The sequence below is a fragment of the Lithobates pipiens genome, unplaced genomic scaffold, assembly GCF_037356315.1.
Source record: "Lithobates pipiens isolate NorthernLeopardFrog02 unplaced genomic scaffold, aLitPip1_a1.2 Scaffold_30, whole genome shotgun sequence".
In the NCBI taxonomy this organism is placed as follows: Eukaryota; Metazoa; Chordata; class Amphibia; order Anura; family Ranidae; genus Lithobates; species Lithobates pipiens.
Window position 1 is genome coordinate 33,143,987 of NW_027507791.1, and position 18,876 is coordinate 33,162,862.

The window sequence follows — 18,876 nt, forward strand, 5'->3', positions numbered from 1 at the left end:
CCACCATCCCTGTGCTGAGTTCCCGGGTCTGTACACCCGCTGTGCCCATTATGAGGGGTTCCCACCATCCCTGTGCTCAGTTCCCGGGTCTGTACCCCTGCTGTGCCCATTATGAGGAGTTACCACCATCCCTGTGCTGAGTTCCCGGGTCTGTACACCCGCTGTGCCCATTATGAGGGGTTCCCACCATCCCTGTGCTGAGTTCCCGGGTCTGTACACCCGCTGTGCCCATTATGAGGGGTTCTCACCATCCCTGTGCTGAGTTCCCGGGTCTGTACACCCGCTGTGCCCATTATGAGGGGTTCCCACCATCCCTGTGCTGAGTTCCCGGGTCTGTACACCCGCTGTGCCCATTATGAGGGGTTCTCACCATCCCTGTGCTGAGTTCCCGGGTCTGTACACCCGCTGTACCCACTATGAGAGGTTCCCAGTAGGGGGCAGTAATGAGTCGTTACCTTTCCAGTTATGCTGGAGAAGAGCAGGTTCCTGGAGAACCAGACTTTCATGCTGGTGTTGTAGGAATTTTCTTTCCGGTTCTCCAGCTCCACGTCCACCGCCAGCTTCTTCCGATCCCTGCGGATAATATGCGGCTTGTCCCTGGTGGCAAAAAAATAAATAAAAAGTCAGCTGACCCCAGAATGGTATATAAATGAAAATAGAATTACAATGGCTACACCTATTAAAGCAGAACTCTGCACCAAGATAAAATCCACCCACTGCTGCAGGGGCAAAGTCATAAAAACGATTCCTGTGCTCACCGCGTGCCAACAATGTCCATCCGAGCCCTGAGAGAGAGGTCCGTGATACACTCATCATCCTCTCCGCAGTCCTTGAAGAACGGGACCTGACCAGGGAGAAACAGAGGGGGCCACACATTTATATAGCTCTGACATATACCCATTGGCAGCTGGTGCTCAAAAATTTTTGGGGGGCGCAAACAAACTGAGAAATACTGAAACCCCCCCATCAAACGCAGCCACTTGCACCCGTCATATGCAGCCACTTGCACCCATCATATGCAGCCGCTTGTGCCCATCATATCATATGTAGCCACTTGTGGCCATCATATGCAGCCATGTGTGCCCATCATATGCAGCCACTTGTGCCCATCATATGTAGCCACTTGTGGCCATCATATGCAGCTACTTGTGCCCATCAAATGCAGCCACTTGTGCCCATCATATGCAGCCATGTGTGCCTATCATATGCAGCCATGTGTGCCCATCATATGCAGCCACTTGTGCCCATCATATTCAGCCACTTGTGCCCATCATATGCAGCCACTTGTGCCCCATCATATGCAGCTACGTGTGCCCATCATATGCAGCCACTTGCGCCCATCATATGCAGCCACTTGTGCCCATCATATGCAGCCACTTGTGCCCATCATATGCAGCCACTTGTGCCCATCATATGCAGCCACTTGTGCCCATCATATGCAGCCACTTGTGCCCATCATATTCAGCCACTTGTGCCCATCATATGCAGCCACTTGTGCCCATCATATGCAGCCACTTGCGCCCATCATATGCAGCCACTTGTGCCCCATCATATGCAGCCACTTGTGCCCATCATATTCAGCCACTTGTGCCCATCATATGTAGCCACTTGTGGCCATCATATGCAGCCACTTGTGCCCCATCATATGCAGCTACGTGTGCCCATCATATGCAGCCACTTGCGCCCATCATATGCAGCCACTTGTGCCCCATCATATGCAGCTACGTGTGCCCATCATATGCAGCCACTTGTGCCCGTCATAAGCAGCCACTTGTGCCCATCAAACGCAGTCATTGTGACCACTGACCCCCCCCCCCCCCACTTGTGGGGTTTGTGGCTCACGCAGCTCCCACCACCTCCCCTCCCCACGCGCGCTGAAGGGACTTACCTTAGCACTGCAGCAGCTCCTCTCAGAGCGGCGGCAACCTCCACTCCGCTCCTCTTCCTAAGTGCCAGGCATCCAATAGGGTTGCCCGGCGCTTTGGCCAATCAGGAAGCAGGTCTGAGGCCCTGCCTCCTGACCGGCGAGGAGGAAGGTTAGTGTGGAAATAGTGAAAATGTATTCGGTGTCATCACACAATTGGGTGGGATCAGGTTGCACTCTCTGCGCACTGAGCCCACCCTATTTTGAAGCCTATTAGAGCCTCTGGCTCTAATCAGGTCTTTCAAAAAGTATCACCCCTCCCACCCCCGCCATAGGAATCCATGTGACCAGCGTTCTGAAAGGGGCCGTGGCACATGGAGGGGGTGGTGGTGTAGCGCCCGTGCGCCATCAGTGCATGGGCCGCCACTGTCATATACCCCATCACTGTACAAAGATCACTGAGCCAGTCGCATCAGTGTCTGTACCAGAGGAGCTTACACTCTAATGTCCCCTCCCCCCACAGTCACATCAGTCTCTGTACAGAGGAGCTTACACTCTAATGTCCCCTCCCCCCCAGTCACATCAGTCTCTGTACAGAGGAGCTTACACTCTAATGTCCCCTCCCCCCACAGTCACATCAGTCTCTGTACCAGAGGAGCTTACACTCTAATGTCCCCTCCCCCCACAGTCACATCAGTCTCTGTACAGAGGAGCTTACACTCTAATGTCCCCTCCCCCCACAGTCACATCAGTCTCTGTACAGAGGAGCTTACACTCTCATGTCCCTCCCCCCCAGTCACATCAGTCTCTGTACCAGAGGAGCTTACACTCTAATGTCCCCTCCCCCCACAATCACATCAGTCTCTGTACAGAGGAGCTTACACTCTAATGTCCCCTCCCCCCACAGTCACATCAGTCTCTGTACAGAGGAGCTTACACTCTCATGTCCCCTCCCCCCACAGTCACATCAGTCTCTGTACAGAGGAGCTTACACTCTAATGTCCCTCCCCCCCAGTCACATCAGTCTCTGTACCAGAGGAGCTTACACTCTAATGTCGTCGTCCCCCCACAGTCACATCAGTCTCTGTACAGAGGAGCTTACACTCTAATGTCCCCTCCCCCCACAGTCACATCAGTCTCTGTACAGAGGAGCTTACACTCTAATGTCCCCTCCCCCCACAGTCCCATCAGTCTCTGTACAGAGGAGCTTACACTCTAATGTCCCCTCCCCCACAGTCACATCAGTCTCTGTACAGAGGAGCTTACACTCTCATGTCCCTCCCCCCCAGTCACATCAGTCTCTGTACCAGAGGAGCTTACACTCTAATGTCCCCTCCCCCCACAATCACATCAGTCTCTGTACAGAGGAGCTTACACTCTAATGTCCCCTCCCCCCACAGTCACATCAGTCTCTGTACAGAGGAGCTTACACTCTAATGTCCCCTCCCCCCACAGTCACATCAGTCTCTGTACAGAGGAGCTTACACTCTAATGTCCCCTCCCCCCACAGTCACATCAGTCTCTGTACCAGAGGAGCTTACACTCTAATGTCCCCTCCCCCCACAGTCACATCAGTCTCTGTACAGAGGAGCTTACACTCTCATGTCCCTCCCCCCCAGTCACATCAGTCTCTGTACAGAGGAGCTTACACTCTAATGTCCCCTCCCCCCACAGTCACATCAGTCTCTGTACAGAGGAGCTTACACTCTAATGTCCCCTCCCCCCACAGTCACATCAGTCTCTGTACAGAGGAGCTTACACTCTAATGTCCCCTCCCCCACAGTCACATCAGTCTCTGTACAGAGGAGCTTACACTCTCATGTCCCTCCCCCCCAGTCACATCAGTCTCTGTACCAGAGGAGCTTACACTCTAATGTCCCCTCCCCCCACAATCACATCAGTCTCTGTACAGAGGAGCTTACACTCTAATGTCCCCTCCCCCCACAGTCACATCAGTCTCTGTACAGAGGAGCTTACACTCTCATGCCCCCTCCCCCCACAGTCACATCAGTCTCTGTACAGAGGAGCTTACACTCTAATGTCCCTCCCCCCCAGTCACATCAGTCTCTGTACCAGAGGAGCTTACACTCTAATGTCGTCCCCCCCCCACAGTCACATCAGTCTCTGTACAGAGGAGCTTACACTCTAATGTCCCCTCCCCCCACAGTCCCATCAGTCTCTGTACAGAGGAGCTTACACTCTAATGTCCCCTCCCCCACAGTCACATCAGTCTCTGTACAGAGGAGCTTACACTCTCATGTCCCTCCCCCCCAGTCACATCAGTCTCTGTACCAGAGGAGCTTACACTCTAATGTCCCCTCCCCCCACAATCACATCAGTCTCTGTACAGAGGAGCTTACACTCTCATGTCCCCTCCCCCCACAGTCACATCAGTCTCTGTACAGAGGAGCTTACACTCTAATGTCCCTCCCCCCCAGTCACATCAGTCTCTGTACCAGAGGAGCTTACACTCTAATGTCGTCCCCCCCCCACAGTCACATCAGTCTCTGTACAGAGGAGCTTACACTCCAATGTCCCCCCCCCCCACAATCACATCAGTCTCTGTACAGAGGAGCTTACACTCTAATGTCCCTCCCCCCCACAGTCACATCAGTCTCTGTACAGAGGAGCTTACACTCCAATGTCCCCTCCCCCCCACAGTCACATCAGTCTCTGTACAGAGGAGCTTACACTCTAATGTCCCCTCCCCCCCAGTCACATCAGTCTCTGTACAGAGGAGCTTACACTCTAATGTCCCTCCCCCCCACAGTCACATCAGTCTCTATACAGAGGAGCTTACACTCTAATGTCCCTCCCCCCCACAGTCACATCAGTCTCTGTACCAGAGGAGCTTACACTCTAATGTCCCCTCCCCCCACAGTCACATCAGTCTCTGTACAGAGGAGCTTACACTCTAATGTCCCTCCCCCCCACAGTCACATCAGTCTCTGTACCAGAGGAGCTTACACTCTAATGTCCCCTCCCCCCACAGTCACATCAGTCTCTGTACATAGGAGCTTACACTCTAATGTCCCCTCCCCCCACAGTCACATCAGTCTCTGTACCAGAGGAGCTTACACTCTAATGTCCCCTCCCCCCACAGTCACATCAGTCTCTGTACCAGAGGAGCTTACACTCTAATGTCCCCTCCCCCCACAGTCACATCAGTCTCTGTACAGAGGAGCTTACACTCTAATGTCCCCTCCCCCCACAGTCACATCAGTCTCTGTACCAGAGGAGCTTACACTCTAATGTCTATGACGGATGCTGAACACTTACCAGCCTCCTCACTGATGAAGGGCACTTGTCATCCAGCACTGGGCTGGACTCCGAGTCGCTCAGGTTGAATCGCAGGAGAACTCCGATCGGCTTCAGATAGTCGGCTGTGTCCTGGGGAGGCAGAAACACCTCATCATTGTGGCCACTAGATGGCAATCAAGAGCACAAGAAAGACGTGGTATATCTAATAGAGGAGATACAATGTAATGAAATCTAGAGAACGCTAGAGGGAATGAACAAAAGAAATGTAACCACGGAGTACTGATCACGCAGATTCGAAGAACGTTATTTCAATTTATAAGTGGAGTCTGGTTGGGCAAGTTATCTCCCGAAATAGTTGTATCGTTTGGGATCTCCAGTGATTAGATTGGTCCCCCCCCCTAAGAAATGCTCATTGCTTGGCTGTCAAGTGGATCCAATGGCTTCAATCCCCCCCCCAGGTACTCACAATGACGTGGAAGCTGACGTTCATACAGAGCACCACCCCCGTGGAGATTCGCACACGCTTGCTGGTAAGCTTCTGGAAACTCTTGTCGAAGACGGCGCGGGGGGTCCCTCGGCGGTCATCCAGGGAGAGGTTGTAGTGGATACCTGCGGTGGGGGGATGGGAAGGGTTAGTACATCGGATGCCAATTACTGACTTCGCCAACTATACGCCATTCATGTGCAAATCATGGAAGCTCGCCATCATATGTGGGCGTTACCTATGTAAGTTTGTCATGCCCACTCCTCAAGAACCAACGCCCACCCATCAAGGCATTTTGATTTGCATAACCCCTCCCACTGCTTTAATCAGGCACTGGCATGGGTATAAAATAAGGTTTGTATTAAAAATCTATAGGGGAACCAGCAGTGGCGGTCACTCACACTCCCAAAAACTCCACCCCGGTGCCCAAAAAAGTGCACACACATAAAGAGTGATCCACAAAACATGCACCGGGTGTACACAAGTCCTCGGAAATCTAAAGAACTTGCCCTCATCCCCCCCGGGGCATTAGGCTCCAGACGGGGACTGGGGTACTTATACTTGGTCCATCTGGCCGAAACCAAACAGACCCCGTTCTTTGGAGGGTCTGCCAAAACAGACCTACCCAGGAATTAGGTGGGACTCCCCCGAAGGGAGACCTCATGAGAGAGGGCGAACAAAGCCAGAAAGGGACTGGGGTACTTATACTTGGTCCATCTGGCCGAAACCAGACAGCCCCCGTTCTTTGGAGGGTCTGCCGAAACAGATCCACCCAAGTACTAGGTGGGGCTCCTCCTGAAGGGAGACCCCATGAGAGAGGGCGAACCAAGTCAGAAGGGGACTGGGGTACTTATACTTGGTCCATCTTGCCGAAACCAGATGGACCCCCGTTCTTTGGAGGGTCTGCCGAAACAGACCTACCCAAGTACTTGGTGGGGCTCCTCCCGAAGGGAGACCCCACGAGAGAGGGTGAACCAAGTCAGAAGCGGACTGGGGTACTTCTTACACTTGGTCCATCTGGCTGAAACCAAACGTTCCCCCGTTCTTTGGAGGGGCTGCCAAAACAGACCCACCCAAGTACTAGGTGGGGCTCCTCCAGAAGAGAGACCCCATGAGAGAGGGTGAACCAAGCCAGAAGCGGACTGGGGTACTTCTTATACTTGGTCCATCTGGCTGAAAAAAAACTGTCCCTCGTTGTTTGGAGGGGCTGCCGAAACAGACCCACCCAAGTACTTGGTGGGGCTCCCCCCGAAGGGAGACCTCATGAGAGAGGGCAAACCAAGCCAGAAGCGGACTGGGGTACTTCTTACACATGGTCCATCTGGCTGAATCAGGGAACAGGTAACGGACCCAAGCACCTGATTGGCAGAGAGGTGGTTCAGTGTTAGGAAAGCGAATATTTATTCGCTTTCCTAACACAGCTGAGTGAACTGCTAATGCCAAGCATGGCGTTTGCTGTTTACCTTTTTTGATGCCTATTAGAGCCTATGGCTCTAATCAGGTGCTTAAAAAAAATAAAAAATACCCCTGCTGCTGTAATTCAGGCGTCCGACACCCAAGAAGAGGCGGCATGCCTGAATTGGGGTGTCAGCGGCAGCCATGGATAGATTCATGCAATGCAATGAATCCATTCATTGGCAAAGAGGGAGTAGCTGGAGAGAGGGGGCGGCGCCCGTGCGCCCTATTGGATGCACCGCCACTGCATCGCCCTGATCTCATGGTCAGGGTGACAGCTCCTCCACTGGACACTGACCAGAACAGAGACCACACCAATCCTAGCCAGAAGGCCGGGGTGAACAAGCCTTTGGGCCAGACCAGTGCAGCACTCATCCTTACCAGGAGTACCCTTCTGGCCCGCTCAGACTTCAGCGAGTACTAGCCTCCTAAAATTCCAAGGAGCGCCAGGTTCGGCCCCTGCTGAAACGGACCATCTAGACCAGCCTTTTCAACACAGCAGAACCCCTGCTAAAAAAAATAAAGAAATCCACAACTCATGATACATTAGTGTGATGGTCAGTGGGAAGAATGGTCCTTACACTTGTGGTCATTGGGAAGAATGACCTCCTTACACTTGTGGTCATTGGGAAGAATTATCTCCTTTTCAGATAGCTAAACAAGATCATGGTGTCCGTGGGAAATTATCTGAGAAGCAGAAATTGCCCAATGCTGAAGGAACCCCTAGCAACCTCTGGAGGTACCCCTACCAAACTCTGGAGGAACCCCTAGCAACCTCTGGAGGAACCCCTAGCAACCTCTGGAGGAACCACTAGCAACCTCTGGAGGAACCACTAGCAACCTCTGGAGGAACCACTAGCAAACTCTGGAGGAACCCCTACCAAACTCTGGAGGAACCCCTAGCAACCTCTGGAGGAACCCCTAGCAACCTCTGGAGGAACCACTAGCAACCTCTGGAGGAACCACTAGCAACCTCTGGAGGAACCCCTACCAAACTCTGGAGGAACCCCTACCAAACTCTGGAGGAACCCCTACCAAACTCTGGAGGAACCCCTAGCAACCTCTGGAGGAACCCCTACCAAACTCTGGAGGAACCCCTAGCAACCTCTGGAGGAACCCCTACCAAACTCTGGAGGAAGAACCCCTAGCAACCTCTGGAGGAACCCATACCAAACTCTGGAGGAACCACTAGCAACCTCTGGAGGAACCCTAGGGTTCCACCAGCGGAACCCCTAGAAACCTCTGGAGGAACCCTAGGGTTCCACCAGAGGAACCTCTAGCCACCTCTGGAGGAACCCTAGGGTTCCACCAGAAGAACCCCTAGCAACCTCTGGAGGAACCCCTACCAAACTCTGGAGGAACCACTAGCAACCTCTGGAGGAACCCTAGGGTTCCACCAGCGGAACCCCTAGAAACCTCTGGAGGAACCCTAGGGTTCCACCAGAGGAACCTCTAGCCACCTCTGGAGGAACCCTAGGGTTCCACCAGAAGAACCTCTAGCAACCTCTGGAGGAACCCCCCTAGCAAGCTCTGGAGGAACCCCTAGCAACCTCCGAAGGAACCCCTAGCAATCTCTGGAGAAACCCTAGGGTTCCACCAGTGGAACCCTTAGCAACCTCTGGAGGAACCCTAGGGTTCCACCAGAGGAACCTCTAGCAACCTCTGGAGGAACCCTAAGGTTCCACCAGAGGAAGCTGTAACAACCTCTGGAGGAACCCCTAGCAAGCTCTGGAGGAACCTTAGGGTTCCACCAGAGGAACCTCTAGCAACCTCTGGAGGAACCCCTAGCAAGCTCTGGAGGAACCTTAGGATTCCACCAGAGGAACCCCTAGCAACCTCTGGAGGAACCCTAGGGTTCCACCAGAGGAACCCCTAGAAACCTCTGCATGAACCCTAGGGTTCCCCCAGAAAAACATTTGGCAACCTCTGGAGGAACCCCTAGCAACCTCTGGAGGAACCCCTAGCAACCTCTGGAGGAACCCTAGGGATCCACCAGAGGAACCTCTAGCAACTGCTGGAGGAATCCCTAACAACCTCTGGAGGATCCCTAGGGTTCCACCAGAGGAACCCCTAGCAACCGCTGGAGGAATCCCTAGCAACCTCTGGAGGAACCCTGGCTGCCCCCCCAAGAAAATTGAGCACCTGCTGCCACTGGGAACCGGGAAGGTAAAACTTCAGCTTTAACGTTTTAATCATAAAATCACCATGGAACAGGTAGGACAGAACATCCTATGTATGTATTATACGATAAGCGCAATCCATCAGAACGCTGCGACTCCTCGCACACACCCAGCTGCCTCCCCCGCAGTGAAATCCCCATTTCCTGGCTGAATTTTCCCAGCTGTCTCACGTCCTCCAGGTAGGATGGTAAACTCATTATAGTAACTGGAGACCTGGAGAGCCTCTCCTAAATCCCATAATATATATACAGTATATACACACTGTATGTATACCCCTTCCCACGCCTCTGATTGGTGCACAGGACCCCCCCCCCCTCCCCATCCTGCGAGAACGACATAAACAGATGCTTTACATTCAAATAAAATTCAATCTGAAAGTTCTATTTTCTTTACAGCTCGCAGTGCTGAGTGTCTACCATGAGGGGGCGCCAGAGCTCGGCTCATTACAATGCAGTCCTTATGCAGGATTCCCTGGTATGGAGTCACAGTGGGCTGTGGCTGGGAAGTATAATTATAGTGTTGGGCATAAGAAGTCCTGTGTAAGCCGCATAGTATTTGTAATAGGCTGTGCTAAACCGGCGGCCTGCGTGGCAGAAGCGACACGTGAGATACAAAATCTGCGATCGCACATTCTTTGTGGAACGTGGAACCTTTACATGTTCCCATGGTGGGGGGATGGGATACTCATTTCATATCCTTTATTTCCACCTGGTGATCCCGCCAGTAACACACTTCCTGTCCTAGGGTGACAACACTCACTGTATTGTATATCTTGGAGGAGCAACGTTGTCCGGACTACAGAACCCATCCCCTTCTCCGTAACACATGTAGATGTGCTTTGAAGTCCACATTTCATACAGGGCTAATAACTCATATTTACCAACTTTATGGCCCCCAGATCCCAAGACGCTGGTAACCCCGCCTATGGTCCTATTTTTTTTTTTTGGAAGCCCAATTTTTGGGCGCTTCCACATCACACCCAATTTATGGGATGGTTCCACCTAAACCATTCTTCTAAATAAGAAGGGGGGCCATGTAGCACCTCCATTTTATGAGTTGGTTCTACCCACACTCTGACTCGAAATGTGAAGGGGCCACCCATCATGCCCACTTTATGGGTTGGCTCTGCCTAGACCCTGGCTCTACAGTAAATAGGAGGGGGCCATGCATCAAGCCCACTTTATGGACTGGTCCTGCCAGATCCTGTCTCAAAATAAGCAGGAACCTCCTATCATGCCCACTTTATGGGTTGGTTCTGCCTCTAAATAAACAGGAACCTCCCATTATGCTCACCTCATGGGTTGCTTCTGCCCAGATCCTGCCTCAAAATAAGCAGGAACCTCACATCATGCCCAATTTATTGGTTGCTTCTGCCCAGATCCTGCCTCAAAAAGAGCAGGAACCTCACATCATGCCCAATTTATTGGTTGCTTCTGCCCAGATCCTGCCTCAAAAAGAGCAGGAACTTCACATCATGCCCAATTTATGGGTTGCTTCTGCCCAGATCCTGCCTCAAAAAGAGCAGGAACCTCACATCATGCCCAATTTATGGGTTGCTTCTGCCCAGATCCTGCCTCTAAATAAGCAGGAACTTCCTCCCATTATGCTCACTTTAGGGGTTGGTCCTGCCTCTAAATAAGCAGGAACCTCCCATTATGCTCACTTTAGGGGTTGGTCCTGCCTCTAAATAAGCAGGAACCTCCCATTATGCTCACTTTATGGGTTGGTCCTGCCTCTAAATAAGCAGGAACCTCCCATTATGCTCACTTTATGGGTTGATTCTGTCCAGATCCTGCCTCAAAAGATCAGGAACCTCACATCATGCTCACCTTATGGGTTGGTCCTGCCCAGACCCTGCCTCTAAATAAACATGAGCCACCCATCATGCCCACTTTATTGGTTGGTCCTGCCTCTAAATAAGCGGGAACCTCCCATCATGCCCACCTTATGGGTTGGTCCTGTCCAGATCCTGCCTCGAAATAAGCAGGAACCTCCCATTATGCCCACTTTATGGGTTGCTTCTGCCCAGATCCTGCTTTTAAATAGGCAGGGACCTCACATCATGCCCACCTTATGGGTTGGTCCTGCCTAGATCCTGCCTCGAAATAAGCATGAACCAGCCATCATGCCCATTTTATGGGTTGGTCCTGCCTCTAAATAAGCAGGAACCTCCCATTATGCTCACTTTATGGGTTGATTCTGCCCAGATCCTGCCTCAAAAAGAGCAGGAACCTCCTATCGTGCCCACTTTATGGGTTGGTCCTGCCCAGATTCTGCCTCTAAATAAGCATGAACCAGCCATCATGCCCACTTTATGGGTTGGTCCTGCCTCTAAATAAGCAGGAACCTCCCATTATACTCACTTTAGGGGTTGGTGCTGCCTCTAAATAAGCAGGAACCTCCCATCATGTTCACTTTATGGGTTGATGCTGCCCAGATCCTGCCTCAAAAAGAGCAGGAACCTCACATCATGCCCAATTTATGGGTTGTTCTGCCCAGATCCTGCCTCTAAATAGGCAGCAACCTAACATCATGCCCACTTTATGGGTTGGTCCTGCCCTGATCCTGCCTCTAAATAAGCAGGAACCACCCATCATGCCCACTTTATGGGTTGGTGCTGCCTCTAAATACGCAGGAACCTCCCATCATGCCCACTTTATGAGTTGGCCCTGCCTCTAAATACGCAAGGATCCTCCCACCAAGTCCTTTTTATGGGTTGGTTCAGCCCAGATCCTGCCTCTATAAGCAGGAACCTCCCATCAAGTCCACTCTATGGGTTATATAATATGCAGGAACCTCCCCTCACGCCCATCATATAAGGTTGGGCCCTGCCCAGATCCTGCCTCAAAAAGAGCAGGAACCTCCCTTTATGCCCACTCAATGAGTTAGTCCTGCCTCTAAATACACGGGATCCTCCCATCAAGTCCTTTTTATGGGTTGGTTGAGCCCAGATCCTGCCTTTAAATAAGCAGAAAGCTCCCATGGACCCTGGGTCCTGGCAAATAAAGCCTTTACCTTGCCACGGTAGCTTCTGACTCTTATTTTTTTGCTGGGGGGGGGGGGGGGCGTAATTCTGCTTTAATTACTTAATTTGCCCACTAGATGGTACTAAGTATCACTGTTACTTTGCTCCACCTAGTGGCCAAACATGGTATTTTCTGTTTTAAATCAATGGAAAACAATCGACAAGCACAGGAAATTGCCTAGTAATGTTAGTGGCAGTGTCTGGGCGGGACCAACCTATAAAGTGGGCATAATGGGTGGTCCCCACCTATTTAGAGGCAGGGTTTGTATACGACACTAAAAAAGGCAAGGACTACCCATCATGCCAACTTTATGGGTTGGTCCCGCCCCCACACCCAGCCTTTAAATAAGCAGGGACCACCACATCATGCCCACTTTTTCTTGTTCCTGCCTCCAAATAAGCGTAAACCTTCCATCAAGCCCACTTTATTGGTTGGCTCTGCACAGATCCTTCCTCTAACTAAGCAGAACCCCCCCATCATGCCTACTTAATGGGTTGGTCCTGCCCAGACCCTGCCTCTAACATTAGGAGGCTATTTCCTGTGCTTGTTGAATGTCCTTCGTTAATTTAAAAGGGAAAATGCTGCATTTGGCCACCAGATGGTGCTAAGCATTAAACTCCCATGATACTTACCTCCATCTAGTGGCTAAATGTGGTATTTTCTCTTTTAAATCAATTAAAAACATTTGATCAGCACAGGGACTAGCCTCATAACATTTGTTTTTTGTCCCCATTCCTACGGAAGGAGTGTACATGCACTTTCACTGGGCGAATTGCTATGGACTCCCTATAGTTACTGAAAAATAGTATGGGAATATTTTAGTCCTAATAATCCGAGTGCCTTTGTGAGGTCGGGCTGGCTCCTTTCCTGCTTCCATAAGCAGCTGGTTGAACCTGAGGGACACACCTTTCTTCCTGCAGACTAGCTGGCTGTATAACTGGAGATTTTCTCTACAGGAGTAAACATGGCGGTACTGACCGAAACGAATGTCCGATTTTTCGGGTAACTTGGAGCTGACGGAGAAGCAGACGGTGATATTGAGGCAGACGGACTCTTTGCGCTTCCGCTCGCAGTTCTTCTGCAGCATGTTAATGGAGGACGGGGTCACCTGGAGGGTGGCGTTGACCCGCACGATACTCTGCGACCTGCAAGAAAGAAGCAAAACACCCCCTTATAGAGGCAATTCTCAGCTCCGCCCCCTCCTGTACTGATAACTGAGTGCTGTACGAGGACCACCATGTATTATTAAAAGCCAGGCTTGAGCTCCAGCCATTGAATTTGCCTGGACTGAGATGATGTCCTCGGTCTGCTGCAGCAAGAGGAAGCATTTACTCAGTCCCCCACCCAGTGATCAGACTGTACATTGTAACTTTGCAGCAAGCCAAGAACTGCACAGACACCAGGATTTACATGATTGCATCATCTCTGGGTAGGCATCTCAGTCCAGGAAGTAGATGGTGACCCTGGATGGTGCCTGAACAAAGATGGTGCTGTCCTTCTGGAGAGGAACGCAGATGAAGTCAGCTTTTGAAACCCCATTTTTTTATTTTACCCCATTCATAGTACAGGTCTTAGATTCTGGGTAAGTACCTGAGCACAACCACTGCCCCCTGGCTCCCGACTGTCAGGTCCACCAGGCTGTCCCCGTCCAAGTCCATCAGTGCGCTCACGCTGCGGCCAAAGTAGGTGAGTCCATGGTGAAAGGAGGCGGAGTCTATTCTCTGTAAGGTGGACATAAGAGAAGGGAGACAGTAAGTGCTGGTCACATGACTAAAGGGGACGGCATTCGTAGCTTGGCTACACGGCACTGTGCTGATGTGTGTTAGGTAGATACTTCATTCAAACCAATTCTTTACATTGAACATGAAACACCATTTTTGCTGGCGAAGGAAAACTGAATTTCCAGCTCTGTTCTACACTTTACAAGTTTCTTAACACACTTCATAGGGGATTCTTACCTGTTTATGTCCTGGAGGTACTGGGACAGTCCACTATAGTCAATTTCCGTAAGTGCTCAGTGGGAGGGTCCAGGGCTGGGACAAGGGGTGGGCAGGAGGGGGCGGCTGCCCCTGGCGCAATGGTTTATTGCAGGGGTAGGGGGCACCCTGACCCTAACCCTAAGGGAAAGGGGGGCATAGTTTGGCATCTTTGCCCTGGGCGCTGGATGACCTTGTCCCGGCACTGGGAGGGTCTGCCTACTACAATCACATGACCAACCCTAGTGTTACAATAAGGGTAAATCTGCTGGGAACCAGACATCAGCCAATCATAGAGGCAGTAAATTAGATTTATGGGTGTGGTCTATTCACAAATGGTATAGAGCAGTGATGGCGAACCTTGGCACCCCAGATGTTTTAAAACTACATTTCCCATGATGCTACACTACACTGCAGAGTGGATGAGCATCATGGGAAATGTAGTTCCAAAACATCTGGGGTGCCGACGTTCGCCATCACTGGTATAGGGAATGCCTCTGAGGTTGTTGTAGTTGCAAGGAAGTACTTACATTTAGAAAAATATATAATGGAGGGGCAGATGTGATGGACCACCTGGTCTTTTTCTGCCATCACTCTTCTATAGTCTATCTGGCTTCAGATTAAAAAGGAAATGTCCTTTTTAATCACATTACAATTTGATGTTACAACAGAATGGTTTGTATGGCAGTTATGTAGATTACATAGATGGCAACTGTCCCGGATTTCCTGGGATAGTCCTCAGATTCCTACGATGGTCTGTCCCGGATTTGCTGGGATAGTCCCTAGTTCCTACAATTGTATGTCCCGGATTTGCGGGGATAGTCCCTAGTTCCTACAATTGTATGTCCCGAATTTTGCTGGGATAGTCCCTAATTTCTACAATTGTATGTCCGGGATTTGCTGGGATAGTCCTTGGTTCCTACGATGGTATCTCCCGGATTTTCTGGGATAGTCCTCAGTTCCAATAATGGCAAGTCTCGGGGCATGTCCTGGGATAACAGTGTCCCCGCCTATTTTAATAATGCACATGCACAGTAACAATGTAACAATTGTAGAGAATGAGGGGACTAAGCAACCATGCGTTACATTTATTTGCTAATTCCCTTCAGCGTTCTCTAAGCTTGTTACATTGCATCTCTTGTAACAAAGATGTATGTATTGCCTATTCTTCTCAGCTCCACCTAGTGGCCATAATAAAAGAACATTTATTCAGGAAAATAGCCAACAAAAATTAGTTTTTTTTCATATATGCCAATTCGCTGGACCAATGGCAATGGAAATTTTCTATGAACAGACCCCTAAGTGTTTTTCATGCGATGACTGACCTGCTTGTAGGATGGCAGGACGGTGTTGCCGCGCCCATGGTAGATGTACACTGCCCCCCGGTGGTTGTCCTCCAGCGGGGCTCCCACCACCACATCATTGAACCCATCATGGTTGAGGTCTGGGGCGCTGGCCATGGAGTAACCGAAGCGGGAGTCTTGCAGTCTGCGGTCAGCGTGGAGCGTGCCGTTCAGGGTCAGGAGCACCTGCATGAATAGGTGAGGACATTGTAGAAACTGATGAGAATTATGTAGGCTACCATTGTTGTCCTGTCCTTCTAACAATGCTAGTTGCCTGCCTATCATGTTAATCCTGTGGTATTAGTACTTCCTAAACCACATAATGCAGACCAGGAGATGGGACTTCATGGGCTTTATGAAGAAGAGGTAATGGTAGCCTCCATAGATTTCTTAGTAGACGTCTCCTTGAAGTCCCATTAAGTTTCGGCATGCAGAGTGGTCCTCAAAGGGGCTAAAATTAAAATTTATACACAAGCGTCTGGCGGACTCATGGAAACATTTTCCATATTATTGGTTCTAGAGGAGTCCTATTTGGCATTACCTGCCCCACCCTGTAGATATAAACTCGTCCTGCTTCTTTGTGATGATGTCCAAGAAACATAGGAGCAGCCACCAGGAGGACGTCAGTGACCCCATCTCTATTAACATCCACTGGGCACACCTCGCTGCCGAAATACGAGCCAATCTGGGAGGAACAAAGGAGAGGGCATTGAGTAACACAATAGAGGAAAAGATAAAGCCCACCATGTATGGAAGCCTCTAGATCTACAGGAGAGGACAATGAATACCACAATAAAGGAAAAGGTGAAGGCCACTACAAATGGATCCCTGCAAATCTACAGAAGGAGAGGACATTGAGTACCACAATAAACGAAAAGAGTGAAGCCCACCACAAATAGATCCCTCCAGATCTAAAGAAGGAGAGGACCATACCACAATAAAGGAAAAAGTGAAGCCCACCACAAACAGGCCCCTCCAGGTCTACAGAAGGAGAGGACATTGATTACAGCAATAAAGGAATAGTTGAAGCCCACCACAGATGGATCCCTCCCGATCTACAGTAGGAGAGTACATTCAGTGCCACAATAAAGGAAAAGATGAAGGCCACCATGTATGGTACCCTCCAGATCTACAGAAGGAGAGGACCTTGAGTACCACACAAAAGAAGAAGGTGAAGCCCACCACAAATAGGTCCCTCCAGATCAGGGCCGGACTGGGACAGCAATTTGGCCCTGGAATTCATCCAGACCGGCCCACTTACATTTTGAGTGTCCCATCAGCACCCCCTTACATCAGAGTGTCCCATCACCAGCCCCCTTACATCAGGGTGCCCCATCAGCACCCCCTTACATCAGAGTGTCCCATCACCAGCCCCCTTACAACAGAGTGTCCCATCACCAGCCCCCTTACATCAGAGTGTCCCATCAGCAGCCCCCTTACATCAGAGTGTCCCATCAGCAGCCCCCTTACATCAGAGTGTCCCATCACCAGCCCCCTTACAACAGAGTGTCCCATCACCAGCCCCCTTACATCAGAGTGTCCCATCAGCACCCCTTACATCAGAGTGTCCCATTACCAGCCCCCTTACATCAGAGTGTCCCATCAGCACCCCTTACATCAGAGTGTCCCATTACCAGCCCCCTTACATCAGAGTGTCCCATCAACACCCCTTACATCAGAGTGTCCCATCAGCACCCCCTTACATCAGAGTGTCCCATCACCAGCCCCCTTACATCAGAGTGTCCCATTACCAGCCCCCTTACATCAGGGTGCCCCATCAGCACCCCCTTACATCAGAGTGTCCCATCACCAGCCCCCTTACAACAGAGTGTCCCATCAGCAGCCCCCTTACATCAGAGTGTCCCATCAGCACCCCTTACATCAGAGTGTCCCATCAGCACCCCTTACATCAGAGTGTCCCATCAGCACCCCTTACATCAGAGTGTCCCATTACCAGCCCCCTTACATCAGAGTGTCCCATCACCAGCCCCCTTACAACAGAGTGTCCCATTACCAGCCCCCTTACATCAGAGTGTCCCATCACCAGCCCCCTTACAACAGAGTGTCCCATCAGCACCCCCTTACATCAGAGTGTCCCATCACCAGTCCCCTTACATCAGAGTGTCCCATCAGCACCCCCTTACATCAGAGTGTCCCATCACCAGCCCCCTTACATCAGAGTGTCCCATCACCAGCCCCCTTACATCAGAGTGTCCCATCACCAGCCCCCTTACATCAGAGTGTCCCATCACCAGCCCCCTTACATCAGAGTGTCCCATCACCAGCCCCCTTACATCAGAGTGTCCCATCAGCACCCCCTTACATCAGAGTGTCCCATCAGCACCCCCTTACATCAGAGTGTCCCATCAGCACCCCCTTACATCAGAGTGTCCCATCACCACCCCCTTACATCAGAGTGTCCCATCACCAGCCCCCTTACATCAGAGTGTCCCATCACCAGCCCCCTTACATCAGAGTGTCCCATGAGCAGTCCCCTTACATCAGAGTGTCCCATCACCAGCCCCCTTACATCAGAGTGTCCCATGAGCAGCCCCCTTACATCAGAGTGTCCCATCACCAGCCCCCTTACATCAGAGTGTCCCATCACCAGCCCCCTTACATCAGAGTGTCCCATGAGCAGTCCCTTACATCAGAGTGTCCCATCAGCAGCCCCTTTACATCAGAGTGGCCCACTGAGCCATCGGCCCACTGGGAAACTCCCAGTAGTCCTGATGGCCAGTACATCCCTGCTCCAGATCTACAGAGGTTCTAAATCTCTGGTATATCGGCCTTTAAAAATACCCACACCAAAAAGGAAATTAATACAAATACGAATAAACAGTAACTCTTTTTAATAGAGACATTTTATACTTTTTTTTTGTCTCCTCGCATTGCCTATAAATATCTCCCTCGCAGCTCTATTTATTCAGTCAACGGTTCTGCAATGGAGAAGATCTAAAGATGGCGATCTACCAAAGCCTTGGGTGAAAGTAACTCTTTGAATACTTTGATTTTACGTTCCCGTATATCTTTTATGAATCTACTAATAAAAACATTGTAAAAAAAATAAAAAATCTAACGTTTTTGGCATCTTTTTACTTACCTGCTCCCCCACCAGGGCTTGAGAGATGGTCAGGTCTCCTTTTCTGGACATCTCAAATAAAATGACCTTGCCCCTGTGTTTGAATCTGGGGGCTCCGGCCACGTACAGAGCTTTTCCGCTGCGAAGTGTGATGGAGGAAACTGTATAACCTGGGGAGCGAGATCAGAAGGTAAATGGGGTATTG

The 18,876-nt window shown here is 50.8% G+C and overlaps 1 protein-coding gene across 2 annotated transcripts in view; it reads right to left on the reverse strand.

Moving 5' to 3' along the window:
- The window catches only part of ITGA10 (integrin subunit alpha 10), a 95,581-nt gene that overhangs the window by 20,830 nt on the left and 55,875 nt on the right, over positions 1–18,876 (reverse strand). For both annotated transcript variants that reach the window (XM_077463985.1, XM_077463986.1), the window contains 9 exons: positions 18,693–18,841; positions 16,131–16,274; positions 15,572–15,775; positions 13,861–13,991; positions 13,249–13,415; positions 5,592–5,734; positions 5,144–5,254; positions 759–844; positions 456–597 (listed from right to left, as the gene is read on the reverse strand). In XM_077463985.1, the coding sequence (XP_077320111.1) occupies positions 456–597; positions 759–844; positions 5,144–5,254; positions 5,592–5,734; positions 13,249–13,415; positions 13,861–13,991; positions 15,572–15,775; positions 16,131–16,274; positions 18,693–18,841 (1,277 nt within the window). The remainder of the gene's footprint in view (positions 1–455; positions 598–758; positions 845–5,143; positions 5,255–5,591; positions 5,735–13,248; positions 13,416–13,860; positions 13,992–15,571; positions 15,776–16,130; positions 16,275–18,692; positions 18,842–18,876) is intronic.